Source organism: Echeneis naucrates, chromosome 20 (genome assembly GCF_900963305.1).
Source record: "Echeneis naucrates chromosome 20, fEcheNa1.1, whole genome shotgun sequence".
Classification (NCBI taxonomy): Eukaryota; Metazoa; Chordata; class Actinopteri; order Carangiformes; family Echeneidae; genus Echeneis; species Echeneis naucrates.
Genome location: NC_042530.1, coordinates 17,369,550 through 17,394,107, shown reverse-complemented (window position 1 = coordinate 17,394,107; position 24,558 = coordinate 17,369,550). Strand labels below are relative to the sequence as shown.

General features: G+C 40.6%; 2 protein-coding genes across 8 annotated transcripts in view; one reads left to right on the top strand and one right to left on the bottom strand.

Moving 5' to 3' along the window:
• The window catches only part of arhgap29a (Rho GTPase activating protein 29a), a 31,819-nt gene extending 26,222 nt beyond the window's left edge, over positions 1-5,597 (bottom strand). For 3 of the 4 annotated variants that reach the window (XM_029529505.1, XM_029529507.1, XM_029529508.1), the window contains exons 1-2: positions 5,403-5,568; positions 4,305-4,654 (exon numbers count right to left, since the gene is read on the bottom strand). In XM_029529505.1, the coding sequence (XP_029385365.1) occupies positions 4,305-4,563 (259 nt within the window). In that variant the 5' untranslated portion in view covers positions 4,564-4,654; positions 5,403-5,568. Of the gene's footprint in view, positions 1-4,304; positions 4,655-5,402 lie in introns of all 4 variants that reach the window. The other variant, XM_029529506.1, reaches the window with a different exon arrangement.
• A 2,135-nt stretch (positions 5,598-7,732) lies between these two features.
• The window catches only part of prkdc (protein kinase, DNA-activated, catalytic subunit), a 48,001-nt gene continuing 31,175 nt past the window's right edge, over positions 7,733-24,558 (top strand). Inside the window, exons 1-35 of one of the 4 annotated variants that reach the window (XR_003842276.1) lie at positions 7,733-7,764; positions 8,210-8,491; positions 9,229-9,305; positions 9,389-9,493; positions 9,790-9,864; positions 9,952-10,060; positions 10,157-10,269; positions 10,450-10,549; positions 10,644-10,699; positions 11,160-11,190; positions 11,267-11,424; positions 11,570-11,716; positions 11,926-12,090; positions 12,238-12,406; positions 15,149-15,198; positions 15,360-15,482; positions 15,665-15,814; positions 16,059-16,168; positions 16,387-16,546; positions 16,645-16,728; positions 16,821-16,940; positions 17,580-17,739; positions 17,860-17,969; positions 18,388-18,475; positions 18,612-18,775; positions 18,893-19,045; positions 19,661-19,768; positions 20,612-20,838; positions 20,988-21,082; positions 21,449-21,551; positions 22,779-22,912; positions 23,033-23,263; positions 23,665-23,891; positions 23,977-24,185; positions 24,309-24,453. Coding sequence is in view for 3 of the 4 variants with exons in the window: in XM_029528723.1 (XP_029384583.1) it covers positions 8,332-8,491; positions 9,229-9,305; positions 9,389-9,493; positions 9,790-9,864; positions 9,952-10,060; positions 10,157-10,269; positions 10,450-10,549; positions 10,644-10,699; positions 11,160-11,190; positions 11,267-11,424; positions 11,570-11,716; positions 11,926-12,090; positions 12,238-12,406; positions 15,149-15,198; positions 15,360-15,482; positions 15,665-15,814; positions 16,059-16,168; positions 16,387-16,546; positions 16,645-16,728; positions 16,821-16,940; positions 17,580-17,739; positions 17,860-17,969; positions 18,388-18,475; positions 18,612-18,775; positions 18,893-19,045; positions 19,661-19,768; positions 20,612-20,838; positions 20,988-21,082; positions 21,449-21,551; positions 22,779-22,912; positions 23,033-23,263; positions 23,665-23,891; positions 23,977-24,185; positions 24,309-24,453 (4,416 nt within the window). In the remaining variant the exon portion in view is untranslated. Of the gene's footprint in view, positions 7,765-8,209; positions 8,492-9,228; positions 9,306-9,388; positions 9,494-9,789; positions 9,865-9,951; positions 10,061-10,156; positions 10,270-10,449; positions 10,550-10,643; positions 10,700-11,159; positions 11,191-11,266; positions 11,425-11,569; positions 11,717-11,925; positions 12,091-12,237; positions 12,407-15,148; positions 15,199-15,359; positions 15,483-15,664; positions 15,815-16,058; positions 16,169-16,386; positions 16,547-16,644; positions 16,729-16,820; positions 16,941-17,579; positions 17,740-17,859; positions 17,970-18,387; positions 18,476-18,611; positions 18,776-18,892; positions 19,046-19,660; positions 19,769-20,611; positions 20,839-20,987; positions 21,083-21,448; positions 21,552-22,778; positions 22,913-23,032; positions 23,264-23,664; positions 23,892-23,976; positions 24,186-24,308; positions 24,454-24,558 lie in introns of those variants that run through there. The other 3 variants (XM_029528723.1, XM_029528724.1, XM_029528725.1) reach the window with 3 other exon arrangements.

Below are 24,558 nucleotides of genomic sequence, written 5' to 3'. Positions count from 1 at the left end.
AGGGAAAGAAAGGAGAGACACACAGAGGAAGCTCCCTTTGGTTCCAACATGAAAACAACTTACAAATCTTCAAGTGCACTTTGGCTGTTAAACTTGACAAGTCAGCATTGTTTTGCCACCTGTAGACAGCCTGTCATCACTGCACACATTGTGGTTTTCTAAAAGATTTGCAGGCAATGAAGTTTGTTTGAGTTCATGTGGTCAAATTTTGTTTTCTCAGGCAGATATAAATGGCCCCACCATATGTCACAATACACTTTAATCCTGGTGGGTACAATCCAAAGATCTGATCCCAGCACGTCACTAATGCTAAAACAATGCAGTACTATTTAACAAGAACCACCCAAAACAATTACAGTAATGTAATAAATCCTGCGAGGCAGCGCAATTGGAAAGACAAGCATTATCAAACTCTTCGGAAAATGTAGGAGCAGGCTCACAAACTACTGATATAACTTGATCTTCAAGAGTTTACTTTAAATTAAGGAAGACTGGCTGTCCTGAGATGAAGATAATTTACGGTGGCTTTAAATATGAACATACTAGAATAACCATAAAAGGAATTTTTTGAAGGCCAGAGGGAACTTCTAGTGCCTTCCAGTGGATCCCAGACCCAGTGGGATAGACTGTCCAAACAGAGCACAGTTACAGCTATTGGGGAAGTCTGGAATGGTAAGTGGGTAGCCAAATAGGGCTAATTTTAGGCTGCTATTTTACAAGGGTGCTTTCGAAAACAAATCACCAAAATAGCATTTAGGCTTTCTCTGTGGACCCAGACCAAATCCCTTTCCCACAAAGCTTTAGCACCATACTCAGCAGACTTCCCAAAAAAAGGAAAAACTAGCTTCTTTCCAAGTTCTTTACAGGATATTTCAACTGGAGACACAAAATCAAGACCAAAAAGGCAACTCAGTAAAGTTGGTGGCAGCAGTAGAACTTTAAGAAGAATGACATCATGAGAAAATATTGACAGGTTTGGTTCCCTCATCAAGTGGTCAGTTCCATTACAGTGTCTCATTGTGTATTACACAACACCTGTGGAAGGTTTCAATAGCCACCTGTTAATGATTTAAATCCAGAGCCACACGTTTTCTGTGAGGAATGAGCCTCCACTCATGACTCAGAGCTTATCACTCGAAGAACAACATAAGGCTGATTTAAGGAGGTGAGGGCATACAAGTCATACATTAACACCGACAAATTAAAACCGTGACTACTGCTGATGGTGTTGTTGTAAAATTTCCGCAGGCAGATTGATCTACAGAGTCAAATTCTGTGAGCGGGCACAACAGGGGGGTCCGCTGGGTCAAGGTAGACAGATATGTCTGCTCTTCAATAGGTCAAAACTGATGACTGTCTCACGCTGTCAGCTGTGAATAAATCTGTAGATTGATTGCAGTGTAATAGCAATCAACAAACAAGTGATAAACAGACTGTCTATGAATAAGGATTTCCTGAACATGCAAGCAGCTTTAGGCCTGCTGAATAGCATTAATTAATCAACTGAAAACCCCAAGACAGACATAAGGCCAATGTTCTGCACAGACAACAGGTAACTTTAAACATGAAATGGAGCATTCAGTTTAAAAGCTTTACTGTAATGCCCTGCCCTGCTCTAAGTTGCAGATTGGTTTGCTTTCTCTTCTAGTTTTCATTCTCAAGTAAATGACGCACAAAGTTGGCAATGATTTTGTTTGGTTGAGCTAGAGTACGAAACCCAGATAAAACAACTGCCCCAGTCTAGCAGGCAAAGACATTGATACACACAGCCTCACAGCCTAAATAGATGATGAAATTAATAATAATCTACCACAGAACTTGTTGAATCAAGACATGCTGAGGCCAAATCTTTGTTTGGCTGATCTTATGATGGAGTGCTCAGAAGCCGACTCACCAACACAAAAGGTTCAGGGACCACCTCCACAGTTCCTCTGCTCTCCAAACCTCCTTGGTGGCCCCAGTTGTGATCAGCCTTCAACCTAATAATCTGGTCCTATTAATTGTCTTCAAGTGGCTACTGGGGGAAGTCATTACAATAAGAAAGAATGTGACTGTCTGTCACACCGTGGAGTTGCTGTGTCAGGTCTTCATCATTGACTAGACAACAATAAAGACCATATCCTTCTCAAGCTTAAGCAAAAACCAAACTTCAGTCATGCGTCATTGGCTGAAGAGCCTCTGACAAAATAACTGCCATGTAAGGCACTAGAAAAATAAACTTCTTTTCCCCAAAGGACCAATCTCACAGTCTGCAGCTATTCTTGACTTGGGAAAGTATAATTTCCATAAATGCTGCCAGTTAGCAGCAGCATGCTCATCCAGTGATGCTTCCTGGGAACAATGAGTGTGAGACTCACATTGCTTACTGTGAATGTAGGCCATGAGGAGAGGGGCACAGAGCACCAAGATGAACATTGCTCCTGACTTGGGGGGCATTTGGTTTCAGTGAGTGGCCAGGGTAATGAGAGGTCTGAGCCATTGTCAACCAGCACAGCAGAGACAATATGGCCATAAATTAGATTGGGGAGGTGGGGTGGATGTTAAATCCCATCCAATCCCTTCACAGGTCAGTGTCTCCCAAAAGTCTCTTTAACATCCTCTGCTCAACAGTGAGGCATTCACTGACTACAGGTACAAACCTGGTATGACCAACAAAATAATAGCTGTTTTCTTGCTCTGACACATGACCAGAGTAGATCAGCTTTCTTGATTCAGGGCTTAGAGACGCAGTGGTGTGGACAACTTCAAGCCTGCTTTTTCAAATCTGCCCTTTCCTGTATTTAGCCAAAATAAGCCCTCTAATAGGAATACTTGGCTTCACAGTCACTGTTGGTATCTCAGTGGCTGAATTAGCATAAATGTGCCTGTGCTTACTGGACCTGTAAATTATGTGCAGCAGAGTGGACTGACTTGTTTGTTTAAAGTATGATGTCACTTACACGCGCACACATACAACACATACAATGCACACACACATCAGTTTCTTAATAATGCACAAGGGCAAAATGTCTCATACAAAAGCCACAGATCTTGTTCCATAGCAAATACCAGGTTATTAAACAGACCAAAATTACTGCTAAATGTATTTGATCACACAAAACAAGGCATATAATAGAAATGCAGAACCACACTTAAACTGAACCTGTATTTTTTATTTAGATCATATATTTTTCTGCCACATAAAGCTAGATGCATCGATCTTGAGCATATAATGATTATTTAGCTTTGATTTGTGACATGCTGGCAAATGACTGAGAATTCTCCAAAACCAAAAAGTGACTGTTGTAGCATTCTATATATTGCTGGTCTGTCCAGCTAGGTCAAGCACCTTTATTGACCCCTCCACACAGAAAGAAAAGCCTGAGATTCCTGAGATAGGGTGTGATATCACAGGGGTGTAGGAGAAAGGGTACCACATAGTCCACCACACACACCTTCAGGTCGGCTTATTCAAACCACTCAGAGCAGATGCAGTTAATCACCAGTCTGATGTGATCTAAAAGCCAATGGTTAAGATACCAAATAAACAAAGTAATGCACAACCACATACAGTGGCGGTCGTGTCACCTTGCTCCTCTATTAATTTCTGGCTATGTTAGTGTTGTATTCTGTATAAATCTTGGCTTCATGTGTTTGAAGGTTTAGAGGAGAGAACAGTAACACAGACTTGGCTTTTAAAACAGATCGTCTCTGCAAAATAGTCCATTTATATTAAATTCTCAAATCTGTCAGAAATTCATCATGAATAGATAATTAAATTCACATTCTTTTATGCTCTAACAGAGAACACACAACACCAGATAGACAGAGATAAGGCTGGTTGACTGACCGTACAGCCAAGGCTGCAGCAGGACAAAACAGGTAAAGGTCTGGTGCTGTGTACATTGTGGTGAATGCAGCTATGTGTGCACAAGAATTGACTGGCAGCTGCATTCCACTAAAAATCCGTTTGGGTGTGCTTACATTATTTCACAGCCTTAACACAGCCAGAGGTTTGGATTTTAAAGGACACAGACATCACGTTCAGATAAAAGACAAAGCAGAGATTCAAGTCATCACAAGAAACAGGAAGAGGCGTCCATCTGTGTAACTCAGTGAAAAGGCACATCTAAAATGGGCAATGTTTTGGCCTTGTTTACAATCTATGAACTAACAGGCACTTCAAAACAGTTTTCTAAGGACATGATGTGCTCACCATTTCAGCAGAAGCAGAAAATACGGCTTAACAGGTACAAACTTACAAAATCCACAGGGTGCATTTTCACAGTTTCTCTTAGGATCAGCATTAATTTTTCCAAACATACCTTTGGAGTTGAAAACTTCTTTGAGTTGTAAAAGCACATCAGCAAAGTTGCGCACATCACTGACCAGCTGCATAATGTAGTTTGGGTCTGATGCAGGGACATCTGGACTGTTTGAGCTCAGCGAGCTGCTCTTAGACACCCTGACCTGGCCTGCTGAAACCAAGCTGGAGCCCGACAGGCGGGAGATACCCAGCGATAGTTTGGTTCCACCACCGCCACCTGATGCTCCAGTACTCTGGCGCAGCATGGAAGCCAACATCTCTTATTGGTCTCGTGGCCTTGCAGTTTGGTGGATGGTACTCAGCTCCACTCTCAGACCAAGCACTGCTCCACATCAGGGATGAAGGACGCTGCGAATTAGAGAGAAGATTCTTAATGCTGACAAGTGAATTAACTGCTTGTTTCACATGTGTGACAGTGTATTCAACAGATGAGTTAGCGACAGTAATGACTGTTTATCAGAGGATAATATAAGGTGTGTATGTGGACAGGTGATCAGCATTGCTACAGTGAAGCTACATTCACATTTACCTTTCTAACAACCTGTGGCCCATTGGTCAAATCACTAACATTATGTTCAATATAATGAAATGAGCATTTCATTTTGACAACACACGATGAAAAATTCAACTGCTCGTGTACTGACTATCTAAATGCAGGTCATTAAAGAGCAGCACGATCCGATTATGAGATGACCTCGTGTTTATTGCTGAATGAAGCAGAGACGACTTTAATCCCGAGTAAGACCTCAAACTCGATTTGTTAGCTTGGCTTTCTTAAAATCTACCAGGCGACACCTTCGATGTTGTCAGCGCCAGTCCTGGACTGAGCACAGTCCCTGATCGAGTTCAAGCAAAGTGCAAACTTGAAATTCAGAAAAACTCCATGAAGTGGATTTGAGGCGAAGTGACGTATTCAAAGCAGGAAAAGACTGTAAAAAGGCTCGGCGGCAACTTTTAACGGTTCTCAATTCATATGAACATTTTAGATTTAAAATAAAAAGGAGGACGGTCGCTCTCGTAAGTGTTTTTTGTGAGCTGTTTGCCTGCACCGAATACTCCTCAAAGATTCAAACCTTCCCCCGGACTAACCCCTCACCTGCAGCGGGGACCACTAACATTGCATCAGGAGAAGACCCACAGGCGGAAAAATGCCAAATAACTCCAGAGGAAGATAGCAAAGTGTCCCCTCCACAGCTGCCCGTGGACCGGCTCACCTCTGTCCATGTGATGGGTCTGAACCTCTCAGTCAGTGACTGTCTGTGTGCCCGTATGCGTTGCAGCCCTCCCTTAACAACAGGTGTCTGGAGGTTCCAAGTTGCAATCTTGCCAAAATAAAGCCCCAAGCATCCGGTCATTCCTTTCAAAATAAATAGCTGGGTAAGCGGCCACAAAAACCTAATGTGGGTCAACGTGTTAGTTCATGGAAATGCTAACACACAGTTGGGGAGGGTTACATTTTTAATTTAAACATCAAGACAAGGATTTTTGTAGTTTTACTTTTAAGATCTCATTTGAGATTTAAAAATCGCATGTGAGTCTGAATGGAAACCCTTTGAGGAAACAACTTGAACCACAGGCCACTTCCAACTGAAACCTCTCAAACATTTATTGTGCACACAAGATTTCACTACTTCTGGCAATAATCTTGACGTTTTAACCAACCAACCAACAGCTCTGAAAATAAATAACAATACACCGGATTGACATCTGCTGGGAAAACTAGTGTAGTGCAGCCAAATTCATCAGACATTCATGATAACATATAAATAAATAAATGGAATAATTACATAAAATTTGCTCCTCCTTGGGATACATGGCAGAGAAATCATCTATTTGACAAGTGAAAGGTGGATGATATGTGCATCCACCCCCCAAAAAAAATTTAACTAATTGTTGCCCATTTCTTAGTTTCAGACAGTTCATTCAGCTGTCACTCAGTTTTGTCACACTTTACTTGTATTGTACCTGTGTACAAGTGTTCTGCACTTGTTGAAACTCCTGACTGGAGCTACAGTACGTCCTGTGTTTTTCATGTGAATCACCCACGAGCTTAAAAGTAATTCCTTCGCAATAAAGTAGCAGGTTTAGGACATAAATTCACTAATACATACATTTAGCAGCTATGCCTAATGTGAAAAACAATGCATAATAATTTTGAACAGAATCCTTGCTCACTTTTTTCTGCCCTATAAATATTTGTGCATCCTGTATTAAATCATTTTATAGGACTGATGTGAAATACAGTAACAAAAGAGTTGTTATTCATGAAAAAATTAAAACTAAGGAGAATGCTGTTGCTTACTCATGGTATATCATCTTATTAACAACAAAGAGAAAGGCTACTGCTATTGTCTTGAAAATGTTTTGAGGCACCCCGAAGTCATGCTGTTAAAATTAGAAAATCAAAGCTATATGATTTTGAGAGTTTTTAGTAAACAGACAGTCCTGCTTTAGCTATCTGACTGGCTTGGCTGGATATCAGCAGCCTTTTGTCCCACCAGTTTGTCTCAGAGTATAACCAATGTCAGCAGCAAACCCCAGAGAGTATAAAGACAAAGTGTTGAGATGTGCACACTTTTTTTCATCAAGCTACCAGAAAAACAAGCCACACTGTTCTAAGTTCACTGTTAATGAAGAATTGATTTCATTGTCAGTAGAACAGCAGAGACTTTGATTATTCCAGTGGGACAAATCAGCTCAGCAACCATGATATCAAGTGGCCTGATGTCATTATCCTGATAATATTGCACATTCAATAAAAAAGCTGAAGTTTAATCCAATGTGCGAGAGCAGCCTCAAGATAAATTGTCAATCAGTTCTATCCATCCATCTTCTACCACTTTTCCGTTTCGAGGTTGCAGGGTGTGCTGTAGCCAATCCCAGCTCACTCTGGGCGAGGTACACCCTGGACCGATCACCAGTGCCAATCAATTCCTCTGTTTAAAGCGAACAAACAAACAAACAAATAAAAACCCCTTATCATTGGTTTTAAATAAACAGGAGTTACACCAGACCCTAGGCTTTAAATCAATGATTAATCTACTCAGTTTACTCCCTCCCACTTTTACCCACATAATATTGCAACATAATAACTCACATTGCCCCGGAGCATACAATACGATGACAAAGTTTCAATCTGAGATGCTTAAGTATCAATGAGCTTAGAGAAGTGACAGTCAGTCTATTTCGGTCTTTCTATTGCTAGTTCCACGGAGAATAAAAAACATGAAAATCACACTAAAATAACATAATAATAAAATAACAGGAGCAATAAGAACAAATTTTGTCAAAGTTCAATAAACGGTAGTCGATACAATTTTATTTGCATCTGCATCAGCATTGCATCACTACTGCAGTGATTAAATACAAAAAAAAAAAAAAAAAAAAAAAAAAAAATCCAGGAAGAAGAACACAGGCAATCAGGAAGCTTTTCTTCAGCTGTGGAGAAGACAGAGTTGGTGAGCAATTAGTTTCTGACTTTGGGAACCCTGAGTAAATCTGTATCCTGACCACAAGGGTCTGAATGATTCATTGGGTACAGGTGTATTGAAGATGTACTTGGACTCAACACTATTAGTGTTTTATAAACTCTTGGCTGCCTTCATTGGCAATTTCCTCGTGTGCTAAATAATCAATGCTTGTGCTATGTTATATGGATCTGGGGCCAGTTAATCTAATCAGCCTTCACTTCACTTTACCAAAAACCTTCTTTCGTTTATGTATCACCTGTCAACAAGGGAAACTACACCCCAGTAACCGACGTTACTGACGTTGGTTATCACAGTGGTTTTTCATTACACTCTGGAAATATGCCAAAAGACATTGAAATGCAGATATTACATGAGGATATTATCTGTACTTGACACCGGAAGCAGTAGGATAATCTGGGCCTTTATTTTGAAGGTGAGTGCGCGTGTATTCCGGTGGTTCTGGTTCCCGCCGTGAGGGTTAATGCGGGCCGGCTGTCGGCGTTAGAGGCGACTGCTCCGGACTGCTGTAGCTGGGCCTGAGTTACCGGAGCCGGCATGTCTTCCCTCGGAGCTGCCGGCGGGATTCACGGGCTTCTGCTCAAACTTCACGAGTCTCTCTCAGACGAAGACAGCCGAGCCTCGGCTCTGAAATGTCACGATCTAGTGGATGACCTGGGGCAAGAGTGCATGCTCACATCCACAGAGAATGATCTGGGTAAGACGGCCGATCCACACAGCCACACAGCCCGATCCCTCGATCCACAATGCGAACAATGGCTCCCTGGCTGCAGAGGCGGAAACACCGTCCGGGTTAAGAGGCTGCTGGCCTCTCCAGAAGCTACTCAGCAGTTCGTTATGTAGAAAACATTCAAACCATTTCGACAACCTGCTTTTTTTTAATGTAGTTTTATTGGCATGTTGGTCTCCTCCGCAAAAACTTTCCGCAGTCAGTGTTTTGACAGCCATGTGACTGTGGGGATCAGATCAAAACTTTTGGACTGGCTGCGTTAGAAATTCCTGTTATACCATATGAAACATCTACTGTTATTCTGATACGACCAACAGCAGCTCTGACCTCTCAGCATCCTGGTCTCTTCCAGATCCTAAACTTTCATCAAACTACCGTTTGTCCCAGTATCTTAATGGTCAAGGGTCAACATTTCAAGTCCGCATTGGATTGGGATTAAATTTTTCATTGAGCAGTTTTGTGTACAGACTGTAAAGAGCAGGGCTGCAACTAACTGTTTACTTCATGACTGACAGTTTGTCCATTATTTTCTCAATGCATATTAAAGACAACACAAGGGTAAAGAATCCTAATTTTGGGGTACCTAAAATTTGGCAATATTTCAATCACTTATAAAGTGATAGTTCACTTTCTGTCCATCAGTTCACTGTTGCAGCTTAACACCATTAACATGTCCATATGAATCCATGCTGAATCTTCTGCAGTTTTACAGAAATCCTTATTGTTCGCTAAAGACTATGGACTGCTCAGCTTCCTTAGGAAGTCTCTGTCATCAGACGAGGTAGGTATTTAGGAGCATTGGTGAACAATAATGAAGTAAATTGAATAGTTCTTATTCTAACAAAAACACAAACTCTGTTCCAGTTGCGGGACACCCGAGTTGAGATCCTGGTGTTTTTGGGGGTGTTCTTGGACAAGGTTTCACCCAGAGTTAAAGGCTGCGACAACACTTATGCTGTTGACATCAGAGTAAGTTCTACTAGCATCGCTATTAAGGAGTTATTAATGTGTATATGTGTATCACATTGACTTAACAAGAGGAGGATATAACTGCCACAGCAACCAGGGAAAAAGAAGAATCATTGCATGTGAAGACCTTTCCATGTAGTAATACGACTGTAGTCAATGTCTGAATTTGAAAGCAAGAGGTCTCTACCGGGCCATAAAGTAATTAGAAATATCTCATTGTGCAACAGATTTTTACAGACATGTTAACATGCAGGTTCTCAAATGAATGTGTTTTATTGTCGCGTTCTTTATCGCAGGACACATGCATGGCCATGTATACAAAGGACAAATTGGCAAAATCTCGAACGCAGGTGCTGGAGCTCCTCATTAAGGTTTGTTTCTCTTTGGTTCGACTGTATGAAGTGGATGACTTCAAAAGAAGCAGATAAAAGCTTATTCGTGTTAAACTCTCCTCCTAGGTTCTCCAAACAACCAAGTCGTCCAGTGTTGCTGCAGACTTTAAGATCGGTGACATATTCAACCGATTCTACAGTGAGCTCTGTCAGAAGAACAAACTACCGGATTCAGGTCAGTCTCCCATTTGATGCGGCCCTAATGTTTCGGCATTGTGGAGAAAAATTACTCCCATCACGCCAATATTCCTATTTTCTGCTTTTTCAACAGTACTTGGGAAAATCTACGAATTGCTGGGTTTACTTGCAGAAGTTCACCCCAGTGAGATGGTCAACAACTCTGACAAACTCTACAAAGCCTTACTGGGGGAGCTGAAAGAGCAGGTTCATTTAATAGATAAGCAAATTATTTACTCTGGACAGAGGGGCTGAGTATAAGTTGTTCAGCAGTACGTGGTTTTTAATGGATTCTGTGTTTAATAGACCAGATTTTCTGTGCCAATTAAAACATCTGCTCAAGTTTGTGTGTGTATTTGGTTTCAGTGTTTTGTTTTGTTTTTCCAGATGACTTCCTCAACAAAGGAACCAAAACTTTTTGTTGTTGCTGGATGTTTGAGAGGAATCACCGCCCTGATGGTTAATTTCACGAAAACCATTGAGGAAGGTGTGCGTTTGTGCCTGTGTGTCACATTCTCAGGTTTTTTTTTTTTTTTTTTCCTTGCGTGATTGTTGGGTTGCAATGTGACTCTGACTTGCAGATGCAGTAACGTCAAAGGAGATTTTTCAGTATGCCCTGAGGGCAATCACTCCCCAGGTAAATGTCACTGTTACTATCAGTCAGTCATTCATGCAGGGGGAGGGATGTTAAATATCAACACGATTTTTGGTGTCGGTGCACACAAGTGTGAGTCAGGCAGTGTGTGAACAATGGAAAATTTCCCTGCAGGTGGTATAAGCTTAGTCCATAATGATGACTGTTACTGGCCATGGTTGAATGAGCCTAATGAAACAGAGTTAATGCAAGTTTCATTTTCTTACAAGAGTCCATGAAAACATGCTGCTATTGTGACTGCGTTACTTTGAGGGACCCTGACATCCAGACTGACTGGCAGAAAAAGTTGATATATTCAATTTGATAATTTATTATCATTGCCATTATTATTCTTTTGTTTTAGCACAATGTGCTATTACAGGCTGATTTTTTTTTTTTTTCCATTTACATTCTACATTTAATGATATGTAATGCAAGTGTTGATCTCTCCATCCCTTTGTAGATGGAAATGAATCGCTATGCTGTGACGTTTGGTAAGGCCTCCTACTTCATTATTTCCTTTAACTAATGCACTCTACTTAATATATTTTGACTTTGTGTCTTGAACAGCTGGGCTTCGATTAATTGCCAGACATGCATCCCAGTTCAGCAGCTGCCTGATGGAGCACTATAAGACTTTGTTTGAGGTCATGTCTAAACTCTGTGGACACATCAATGGTGAGATGAAGAAGACAAGTTACTTTGCAATGGAGGCCTTCCTCAAACAGGTTTGTTCATGTATACACAAACACAGAAATCAGACAACCAGACTCACTGCTTACTACCATCATCAAAACAGAGCTTCTTGTCATGGAGCCAACTTAGTTCATTCCAGTGCTAATGCTGAACTTCCCTTTTCTTATCACTCTTCAGGTTGCAACACTGGTGGCTGAAAATATTGAGCAGCATAAAAGTAAGTTGAAGTTCTTCATGCAGAAATTTTGCGCCATCATCAAGACTATGGACTCGACATACAAAGAGCTGTCCATTGCCATACGGGGATATGGATTCTTTGCAGCTGTATGTTCAGTCCTTTATATTCTCCAATTGCTGTTGTAAAACTTGTTCTTGTATGAAATTTAATGAACTGAAATGAAATATCATCTGTGCCATCAAGTTTTTATTTAGACAGTCACATTTTGGCTTCCCATAAAAGCTTTTGCAGGAATTTAATTAGAGTACCAACTTCTTCAAATTAAATTCTGAAACTTTTTTTTTTTTTTTTGTAGCCATGCAAAAAAGTTTGCCCACAAGATGTGGACTTGATGTATACAGAGCTGATTCAGCGTTGTAAACAAATGTACCTAACTGAGTCAGATGGGGAGGAGGACAGCTTCTACCAGCTGCCCAGCTTCTTGGACTCTATAGCCAGTGTCATGATTCACCTGGATAAGGTATCATATGTTATTCTTTAATTTTGACCAAACTTTGAGTAATCTGTTTGGGCCTGTATGAACTATATACAACTATATACAACAGCAAGAAATACCTCCTGCACATGAGAAATAGTCTGACTTGGACTTCTGAAATTCTGGGGTCAGATTCCAGAAGTTTACAAACCCCTTCTGGAGCGCCTCCTTGTAGTGCAGATTGACAACTTCCCTCAGTACAGTGAGAGGATGCAGAATGGCTGTTGCAAGGCGATCCTGAAGGTGCTGGTGGCCGCAGCCTCTAAAGGACCTGTGCTGTGGAGTTTCATTAGCTCTGTGGGTAAGTTGATCATAAGTATATCGTACATGTATCGCATGGGATCAAGTCTCATAATCAGTTTGTATAAATTTTGCCGTGTGTGTGTGTGTCTCTTTACCTCTTTTGGAAAGAAGAGGTGCATCTTAAGTCTGTTTGTAGCAGGGCTCCAATATTAATTTAAATGTAATTGAAAATGCAATATTCCAAACTGTAGATGTTTGTTTGTTTGGTAGTTTTTTTGTAAAAGTAAAATTTGTTCCAACACTTGGACACACTTTGGATCTCATCATCACAGAAGGACTTAATATTACTACATCATGTGTAATAGATGTAGCTTTCTCTGACCATTGTTGCATATATTTGTTTTGTATGTATCGCCAGCTGGTGATCCTATGCACAGTCAAAAATACAGACTATCCTGGACAACATTGCACCAGTTAAAACTAAATATGTAGAAAAACTAAAAGCTCCCTGGAGAACTGTCGTCGAGGTCAGACAGTTTAAAAGAAAGTGTTGCCAGGCAGAGCGGCAGTGGAGAAAAACAACATTTAAGGTTCATAATGAGATTTAAAACTGACAAACTGAATGAATATAACAAAGCTATTAAAGCTAGACAGTCTTTCTTTTCTACAATTATAAATGAAAATATCAATAATAGTAAAGTACTCTTCTCCAGTGTTGACAGACTCATAAATCCACCATCCACCATCCCATCACATTTGCTGTCTACAGAAAAATGTGAGCAATTTGTTTTATTTTTTTGATAGCAAAATTAACACAATCAGACAAAACATCAGTGCCCTCAGACCAAAAAATAAATCTCTTCTTCCTTTCTCCAGGGGCTCCGACTGTTTTATGTCCCAGTTTGACCACTTAGATCCAACAGCTCAGGTCCTCCACTTGTTGCTTGGATCCTATTCCAACCACATTTTTTTTTTAAAACTGTCTTTAATTGTTTAGCACCCGAAGTTTTAAAAATCATTAACTGGTTTCTTCAGTCTGGGATTTTCCCCACATCACTTAAAACAGCTGTCATGAAACCACTCCTGAAGAAAAAGAATGTGGATCCAAATGTTGTAGCAAACTATCAGCCCATCTCCAATCTGCCATTCCTTCGTAAAATACTTGAAAAAACTGTTTACATTCAACTAAAAAAATATCACATCAAATAGCCTCCTAGATATTCGTCAGGTTTTCATCCCCTCCATAGCACAGAAGCAGCTCTCATCAAAGTAATAAATGACCTGCATATAAACACAGACTCCAAAAAAATATCTATTCTTGTTCTACTTGATCTCAGTGCCACTTTTGACACTGTTGACCATAAAATTCTGCTGTAGAGACTCGAGAGATGGGTGGGCTTATACTTGTTATAAAATGGTTCAATTCATATTTACGTGACAGGAATTCTGATGTTTCCATCTGCGACAAAAGGGACGTTACATGTGGGGTCCCTCAGGGGTCAATTCTTGGACCCCTACTGTTCAACCTTTTATATGCTTCCACTTGTCATCAATAACCAGAATGCCAATTACCACAATTATGCAGACAATTCACAACCTGACATTTCTCTATACCCCGATGATTTATCTTCCATACAGTCCCTCATCCAATGCATCAGTGACATTAACAAATAGATGACAGAAAACTTCCTGCAGTTAAATAAAGACAAAACAGAAATACTAATCTTTGGTACACAGACTCAAAGACTGACAGTGGAACACCTCAAGTCCCTCTCTCTGGAGAACAAAACTGTTGCAAGAAATCTTGGCATAATCATGGACAGCAATTTAAACTTCAGGAGTCATATCAACCACATCACAAAATCATCTTTCTACCATCTAAAAAATATATCCAAATTAAGAAGTTTTCTATCAAAACCTGATTCTGAAAAATTAATTCAGGCATTCATAACCAGCAGATTAAATTACTGTAACGGCCTATTCACTGGCCTTGCAGACACCAGCTTTCGACAATTACAATTAATTCAAAATGCAGCAGCACGCATTCTCACTGGTACAAAAAAATATCAACACATCACACCCGTTCTTAAAACCCTGCATCTGTTACCCGTCAAAAAAAAGAATAGATTTCAAGGTCCTACTGTTAGTTTACAAAGCACTAAATGGTCTTGCACCTCAGTGCAGACATGCTAATTACTTACACACCAGCAAGAACCCTCAGGTCCACAAACACTAGCATACTAGTCATTCTCCGCACAAAAACTCAGGAAGGGGAGGCTGCATTTTCTGTTTATGCCCCACGCAGGTGGAGCAGTTTGTCTGAGACAGTAAAGACTGCCCTGTCAGTCAATATTTTTAAAAATAGGTTAAAAACTTTTCTTTTCTCAACAGCGTTTGAGTGTGCGTGTGTGTGTGTGCTGGTTTACGCTGTGCTCTGTTGTATGCTGTAGCACATTGAGTCTGCCTTGTGCATGAAATGCGCTGTATAAATAAAGTTTGAATAGAATTGAACATTGATGGGCATTATGGTGTTACAGACACCCTTATTTACCAATCATATATTCCAGATATAAAAGAATATGTTGGTTTAGTACAAGAAATATTACGCCATCATGCCTATGTTTGCATTCCACATCATACCAACTGAAACCATGTGCCACAATATCTTCCAGCATGATGGCAGCCCTTTTTTTAATGCAGTGTGCATTCGGACTGTAGCAGTGTTTTTGTGTAGCTATAATCATCTGTAGATGCGATGGTCCATAACGTCTGCTAAAAGTTTCTGTCACTTCTTTTCTAGTGCACCAGGGTTTGATTCGAGTCTGCTCAAAACCCATCTTGCTTTCTGAGGTCAGATTTCTCTTTTCACATATTTTCATTAAGAAATGAATACACAAGTCTTAATCTAAATTAAAATTCCTGAATGTTTTATTTCAAATTCATTTTCCTTCAAAGAAAGACTTCGTTTTTGTGGTTTTATTGATGTCATTGAGATTTTATTATTTTGTCAGAACAAAGACAGTGGAAATGATCCATCCAACTCAACACAAATCCGCACTGGGAAGTGGAAAGTTCCATCAAGTAACGACTACCTTGGCCTGTTTAAAGGACTTTTAGACTGTGATCAGTTGAAGGTAAGAATTTGCACTAGACACTGACCACTGCCAGCATTATCTCCCTCACTCTCTGCCGTCATTTGGAAGAGGATGCAACAGAGACAGTTCTGAGTTAAACACAAACCATTATAAATAGAATATCCTTTTTTTCTTTTCGTGCTTTGATTTTAAATAAGCTGTACATTGTATTTGTCTTGCAGGACTCAGGATTTCTGGATGGTGCTTTTGAAAGTCAGAACGCTGCTCTTGTGTCCTTGAGCCATCTCCTTTATGATGAGTTGGTGACATCGATTCTCAGAATCCTGGAGAAATTGGACTTGTCTGTCCAGAAAGTGACAACAGGAGAGGAGGTGATGTCTCACTCTCAGGATCCATTTTGATAAGATTCAGTTACATTCCCAGGAGGTTATCAACAAGTACACAGCCTGGCTTGGGGACAAGATTGGGGGGGGGACAAGGTTGTTACTGTCAATGTCATTATTTAGGAGTCTGTCCATTCATTTGGATGGCATGTAAATGTTTTTGTGTACTAACTATTGGAAGTGAGATATATCAGCACTTTAGGAGCCCTTCATTTTCCCTTTTTTCTGCCAGGCTCCAGACGATAAAGCCCACATCCTGCCCTCCTCTGACCCCACAGCTCATCTGCTTCCCAACAAGGTCAAAGACTTCACAGCCTTTATCAACCTGGTAGACTTCTGCAGGTGATGGAAACACAACATGAACACGCCTCGTGTACCAGTGACAGTTTATGCTTTTAGTACACAACAGGCCCAGCAGATCAGGTCTACACTGGATTTCACTTCCACCATAATTTACACTTTCTGTCATCAATCACAGACTCAAAACTGAATCTTGCAGCCTCCTTGTTATAGTCTGCCAAATGTGCAGCTCATTTTAAACACTTTTTTTCCTCTTCTAGCAAATTGTTGTTGACTAAGCACGTGGAGTATTTTCACCCCTGGGTGCATCGCCTTAGCCATGAACTCATCCTCCACTCCATTCGAAACCCACTAGTCAGTGGTTTCTATAAGCTGCTCTCTGTCACCATGAAAATAGCCAAGAGAATCAATTACTTTCAGGTAATTTTGCCTCTAGTTTAAACATCTTAAGTGCAATGGATTTTGTTTTTGTATTGACATCATGCAGCATACTCCATAACCACTCTGATTTTGAACAGGGAGTTGGTCCGAGAAGTTTCCCATCCCAGAAGGACATAGTGAAAAGTGCTTGTTTTGCACTTTTTTCAAAGTTTGGGAAGGAGGTATTTTCCATTTGCAGTGTTCCAGAGGCATCTTGTAACTAAAGCTTTATTTAATGTGTTGAAGATGTTAGTGACATACGGTTTCCCACCAGGTGTGTGTGAGAATGAAGCAGTACAAAGATGAGCTCCTGTCGTGCTGCTTGACATTTGTCCTCTCACTGCACCACAGTATTGTAGCTCTGGACCTCAAGGCCTACTGTCCTGCCCTCGAGGTGATTCTTTTATTTGCTTCCTTATTTATTTATGAGTAAGATGAAGCTGTTTGGATGCAGTCTAAAAAGTAAAGTGTGGTTGACTGGGGATAGCTACTCGTTGCAGTAGGCATGTTGTTTTGAAAAGTATATTTCACTGAGAGAAAATAGTCAACTATATACAATTATCTATTTGCTTGAAATGCCTAGTTCAATCAGCCATTACTCAGCCATCATTCACCCATCCAGCCATTATCTATATCATTAATGAGGGGCCAGAGCCAAACCCAGCTGACATTTGTTAAAGGTGGGGGTTTACCCTGGATGGGTCATCAGTCTACCAGAGGGCTGATATACAGTACAGAGACAATCATCCACACTCACATTCACATCTATGGGAAATTCTAGAGCCATCAATTGACCTAACATGCAAATCTTTGGATTGTTGGACCCAGAGGGAATTAACACAGGGAGAACATGCAAATATAAGAAAAGAATAAGCCTAGGGTTGAAACCAAAATCTTTGTGCTGTTAGGCGACAGTTCTACCACCAGTTCAGTTTACAATCAGTTCATCAGGCACATGAGGGGAATTTAACTGACTGTTGGAATACTTCCTAAGTGTGTGTTTTTTTTTTTTTTTTTTTAATGGGGCATCTAGGCAGCCTTGAAACTGGGTCTGAGCCATTTCCCATTGGCCAATGCAGCCCTCGATGCTCTCGAGAACTGGTCTTCAAACATTCCCTTGGAGACTATGCAGCCCTGTTATAACAACATCCTCCCTCTTCTGGACAGATACCTGAAAACTACTTCCAGCAACAGTAAGCCACTGTAGTGTCACAAAGGTTTGGGGGTTGATGGGCATTTTGATTGTTTCACATTAAAAATTGGAGATAGGAGCCAAAGGAATGGAAGTTTATTCCAGGTGCTGTTGATTGCAGGCACAGATGACAGCAACTGGGAGGTGATTTCTTCTGTGTCCTCTAGAGGTGACAAAGGATTCAGCAGAGTGATGACGAGGCTCCTGAAGCAATCCAAGTATCTCCCCACGGTAACGGATGGTGAACGTGGATTACAGGAATGATCTTTCTGTTCAGTTTTAATTTTCTGGTTCTATAAGGGCCACCCCTTTACATAAATGGATTGACTGTAATGGTTGGACAGAGGCAGGAAACTTAAACCTTGAACTTTTTCCTGGAATGCTGTCCCTGATGTCCATATGAAGTGTCTGCTGCTGTTATACACGCAAGCAGACATCATAAAAGTGAGAGCAGGGGTAAATGAAAACTAGAAATGTAAAACATAATCCAAAAATAAATAAATAAATAAATAAAATAAAAGTATGACCTTGTAAAGAGAGTAAATATGACTGCAGCTTTCCTGCAGGAGTCGTTATATTTTCTTTAGTTTCTACATTTTTGTGAAAAGGGCCAAATAACATCTGGGTTGTTGCTCATGCCTGATTTCAGGAGGACGCTCCCCTTGTCATTGTGAGGCTCAGGGTAGTGAAACTGCTTGGTCACCTGGGAGGAAAGCTCAACAGAAACCTTGTAACTGGTAAGCACTCAAACAAGAGTCATTCTCCTTATACTAGGCAATGACTTTGCTGCACTTTGGTCCATGCTATAGAGCAATATTCAAAGTGAATCCCAAGTGAATGGAGGCATCGTTTCTTGTCTGTTTGAAAATTTAGCTGTATCATCAGAGGAAACTATGAAGAATTTTGTTGCCTGGGACTCAGAGAAAAGGCTGAGTTTTGCAGTCCCATTCCTCGACATGAAGCCGATCATCTACCTCGATCCCTTTCTGCCTCGTATCAGTGAACTAGCCCTATCCACTAGCGACAGGCAAACCAAGGTATGTCATCTAGCATGACAGCTTTCACTGCCAGCAGTGGTTCTACAAACATCTAATAGAGACTGACATATCCTCATTAGAAACAAACAAAATGATAATCAAGCCTGTCCCATCTAGGTTGCAGCTTGTGAGCTGCTCCACAGTCTGGTGGTTTACATGATCGGAAAGAGTGCTCAGATGGTGGAAGGCAAAAATACTTTACCGCCCATGTACAAGTTGCACAAGAGGTTGTTTCCTGTGCTGCTGCGCCTTGCCTGTGATGTTGATCAGGTTTGTTCATGCCATCGAGCTAGTTCCCCAACATACAGTTCCAACTGGTCCTAACATGTCCTGAAATACGGTGAGATTTGAGAGAATCTTCTCTGTGAACTTATTAAAGCATTGGCAAATGGGTCCTTACACAGAGCAAACATTTCCACAACAACAAGAGCTGTACTCCCTCTCCACCTTTATGTACGACTATAAGCATGTGTGCAGCTTCCCCACAAAGTAACCACAAAACGCCCTATTTGATTGTCATCTTAAGTGAGATCTCGGCTCCCAGTTCCAGCTGCAGGGGCCAAGATGTAAAGCAAGTATTTTTACATAGCAACAGTATGTGAGGGCAGTAGTTTTAGAAGTTTAGATAACATTCGCCATGACTATTTCTGATGATGAATCAGTCAGACATGAGGAGCCTGAGCTAAACCTTGAATGTACTTGCTGACTTTGATTTGCAGAAAATATTACAATTTTTCATGAATATTGCAAACCATGCATCAGGCTCTGGTTGGTGCAGTGATCACTAATTTACTGTACCTATCGTTTTAAACATGTGCAGGTGAGTGAACACACAGGTAATGTCTCATGGTCACATGTCTCTGTCTAAATAAAATTTTCTTGAAGGTAACAAGACAACTCTTTGAGCCACTGGTGATGCAGCTAATTCACTGGTTCACAAACAACAAGAAGTTTGAAAGCCAAGATACAGTAGCTGTTCTGGAAGCCATACTGGTGAGTGTTTATGTTCTGGGAAAGGCTTTTGTTCCAGGTTAACCGCACAAACATGACTTTAAGCCACTGACAAATGTCATTCAGCCACACGTGTGGCTAATCCACAGGCTCGTAAATGCATACACTTTGCCTTTGTCTTTAGAGCATTGTTTCTCTGAAATGGTTTGCGCTAATCACTTCTGAAGTCACATCTGTACATCACACACTCCTACTAGCTCCAGTGACTGATGTCATTGCCAGTCAGAGGGTCTCATTCAAAGGGCTAGCTGTCAGCTGCTTGTGTAGCCACTCCTGTATTTTTCTGATCTCAGAGTAAGAAGTTGGTCTGAGTTTATTGCAGTGACAGAATGAATGAAGGTTGTAAAGTGAAAAGTTTATTAGGAAAAAAAACTGAATTTTCCTCACAGAAATTTTGAGAGTGCTTGTGGGGGGGGGGGGGTAAGGTGCATCTGTGTGTCTGTCTCTGTCACACAGTAAGGTATGAACAACATGGACTTAAATGCTTTCAGTGATGTGTGAGAGTGTGAGGGAGCGAGGGAGGGAGCGATTTAAAAAAAAAAAAGAAGTAGTACAGTTTTGAAAAAGGCTGAAAATTTGAGTGCTGAAAGACACAAATGTAATAGACACTCAATCATATTGTTTGGCTGGTTTCTCACCATTTAGCCCCACAAAAATGTGAATCTGGTAGAGAAAATACAAACAAATAAAAACAAAAAGAAAGCACAGGATAACAATAGTGACTTTGTGCATGGCCCCTGAGGTACTAAAAAAGAAAAGCCTTAATGTAGGTGTAGAATTTTCAGACTTTTTTTGGCAATGATTAATTTTTGCCCATCACCTCAGGACGGCGTGGTTGACCCCGGGGACAGCACTCTGCGAGATTTCTGCGGCCGCTGCATTGAAGAGTTTGTGAAATGGTCAATCAAACAAACCACCCCCAAGCAGCAAGAGAAGAGCCCCACCAACATGAAGTCCCTGTTCAAGCGGATCTATAGCTTGGCGCTCCATCCCAGTGGATTCAAAAGACTTGGTGCCGCCTTAGTATTCAACAGTATCTACAGACAATTCAGGTATGATGCTTTTCTGACTCCCAGATCCCCAAAACTTAAAGGCCATTCACACAATTACAAGATGGCTGATTTGGCTCATTGTCTTCACACAGTGGTTCAACATGATTATACTATATTTGCTCCATGTTGCCGTCTGTCTGTGTGTGCAGGGAGGAAATTTCCTTGGTGGAGCAGTTTGTCTTTGAAGTTCTTGGAATATTTGTTGAAAGTCTGGCTCTTGCTCACTCAGATGAGCGATCTATGGGTAAAACTGTCCCTCCATTTCAGACATGCAAATTATAACATCATCATCTGTGTCTGTTGCTCAAAAATGACTTTTTAATATGTGTTTGTTTAATATTCAAAATCAGCTTCTCCTTGGCATTAATGTCTCTGTATTCGACATTGTTACTTCATGATGGATTTTTTAAAATGATTTTGATTTTACATTGAAAAAGCAATTCAAAGTCTTAAATTGCTAGTTTTCAAATCAGATTTATTTGTATAGCGCCAAATCATAACAAAGTTACTTCAAGGCACTTTACATATAGTTATCTAATTGCATTTCAGAGATTAACTGTAATAATTGACAGTAGCTAGTCTGAACCTTATCCTGCTTCTCCATCCTCAGGTACACTTCAGCAATGTAAAAGTGCTATTGACCATCTGAAAAGAATCATCAAGCAGAAAGCCACCAGTCTCAACCTGCCTAATGCAAAGAGACGTGTCCCAAGGTAGGTCATCACTCACTGTACATGGATATCAGGTAGAAGGATTGTAAATCACGTCATGGTTGCGAATTTTCCATTATCTGGATGATTGTGATAGTGTTGATATCCACTAAAGTGACTAAAAAATGCCATTTAGCTCACCAACTGAGGACCAAGTCTTGGCACATCTTAGTCTGTGGAAGGGAATGACTTGGTGCATACAGGCTAACAGTCAGTACGGTTACATGCACAGTTAAGTTGAGCTATGGTAATAGCTTGATAAAGCCATCTAATTGGCCTTCTGTCCTTGTCCCAGTATACATGCACGGGGGTGAAATCGATTTGTCAAAATCATGTCTCCTCCACTACAATAGGTGGCGATATGCACTCTTTTGGCTTATGGGTAATGTGCCACTACCAGTTGACGTGTGACGTAAGAAAGCCATCCGGACTATGAACTGTTACAAAACTTTAAAATCCTCCTTTTACGGTGGATGTATATACCCTCTGGTTCTGTTTATTTTTTGTATGATTGTAAATGTTTAAAATTAAAAAAAGAAAAAGAAAAAAGGACAGGTCTGGCACGATGATGGACAACCACCTTGCAAATTTGTACATATCGTTCTTTCTCTTCTGCTTTTTTTTGTCTGACCTCATACATTTGCCTTTTGAATGCCGTTCGACTTCCGGGTCATAGTGTGGCGCAATCTTAAGCACATGCGCAGATCACCTCCTCCAGCTCCAGTCCAATTGTCTGTGTACATGCAGCAGTAGCTCGACTTTAATTGCATTATCTGGGTGTGTTAGTCCGACTATGATAAATTAACATGTTTATGTGTACTTACAAGTCTCATTTTAGTCGGACTAACGCAATAATTGTTGCACTTTTCCTTTATTTAAATTTAGATGATTCGATTTTTTTTTTTTTTCCCCATGAAAAATAGTTGTTCACTGAGAAAATGAGTATGATCTGTGATGCAATAAGAATATGTTAAGTACAAAAATTTAAATTAAATTAAAAAGAAGTGAATTTACATGAATAAATGCTCCTGTTAGATTAAATGACCATTTCTACTAAAATGCAGACTAAATCTGGCTGAAATTGATAGTTAATATGTATGTAAGCTATGCCAATATTTATTCAAAAATTTTAATTAACAAACATTTTAATAATATTTATGAAATTGAAGATTCTCATTCACACTCATGTGTAAATGTATTTATATTTTGTTCCTCTCTCTCCTTCTCCAGGGGCTTTCCACCTGATGGAAAGCTTTGTCTGTCAGATGTGGTTTCATGGCTTTTGGAAAAATGTGGTTGTCCTCAGACTGAGTGTCGACACAAATGCATGGAGCTTTTCTATGAGTTTGTTCCTCTCCTCCCTGGTGAGCAATCGGTCCAGGCATTCATAAAAAAGCCCAAAACAAAACTGTAGATCATTAGATAATTCCCTTAATGGAAATACATGATGCTATACTAACTGAATCTTATGTGTCTGAACTCAGCGAAGAACTCTCCACCTCAGTGGGTGGATAGCATGCTGAAGGATCACGGAATGAACTTCCTGACTTCAAAGTTTGAGGGCGGAGGTCTTCTCTCTCAGCCAACTCTCAGAGACTTGACGGGGCCTTTCAGTGTCAGAGCCACACTTCAGTGGCTGGACATCCTGCTGGCTGCCCTGGACTGCTACAACACTTTCATCAGCTTACACATCATCAAACCTCAATACCTGCTCAGTAAGTCCCATTGGTGGAGGCCAAGGCAACATTTTCAGCCAAACCGTTACTGTTAATGCAGTGCGGTGAAGTCAATAGCTCAGTACTTTGCATGATGCAGTATGATAGCCACTCAGATATACACTTTGAATTTATCAGTATCAGATGCCTTTTTTTAATTCCATAATTGGTCAAACAAAAAAAATTAAATGATGATGTTTTCCCTTGCATCTCTTTTGCACTTGACCATATTGCAATTTCAAGTAATTGCTCAGGCCTAGTTGTAAGAAAATGAACCGTTGCCTTATCCAGGACATTTTATCAAATGAAAAAAAGGACTTCTAGTTATATATGGTTAGTCTTCTTCTTCCAAACATAGAGGCATGTGAACTCAAGTAAAGCTTTTCAATTTTATTTCCAAGGCTGCAAAAACGAATCTTGCTTCCTGAAAGCTGTGCATTTCTTCTTGGCTGAGCTGGCCACTCATGAACTGGCAGCAGCAGAGATCTGTTTCCCTTGGGCTCTGAAGAGCTCTCACCTCAGCCCCAGAGAGGTGGACCAGTACAACTATAGCAAGTGCACAGTCATTGTTCGAATGTTGGAATTTGTCACAGTGATTCTTGTCAAAGGAGACAAGGAGTTATGGAAGGTATGCAAACACTCAGACAAAAAAAGGTTATCACTGCTCCTCTGAATGTGTTCATTTAGTCAATCATTTTAATTCGTATTGACAGGTTCTCGAGCAAGACATTTTCTGCAGCGTTTTTTTTGAGCTGACTGCCCTGGTGGTGTGTGAGCCATCCTCTGTTGGTTTCAATATGGCAGATGTGGAGGTGATGAAGAACTTGCCAGAAGTGTGCGTTCCTCTCCTGAAGGCCCTGCTGGCCTCACCTTACCGTCGTGGTCTTGAATGTAGCTTACAGTCAAAGATCTCACATAAAAGGTAATGTGAACTTTTTCAGACCACTGTTTTCGTTACTATTAATGTCCACGACTTCACTACCACAAATCCAATAACACCCTTCTAAAGTATCATCTTTCTAAATTTCCTCAATGACCTCGACAGGGTAGAAGAGTTGTGTGCTGTAGACTTCTACCATCCAGACGTGTTGAGCCAACATGACCAGATCGAAATGCTTCTGTCTTCCTGCACACAGATTCACAAGGCCGGGCTGCTCAGCTCCATCCTGCACAGCCAGCTATCTGACCAGGTTTAAAAGTGATAGGAACATCTATCCATGCAATATCTTCATCACTTATCTATGATCTCTGGGATTGCTGGAGACAGCTAGTGGACCTAGGTTCTGTGACTGTAG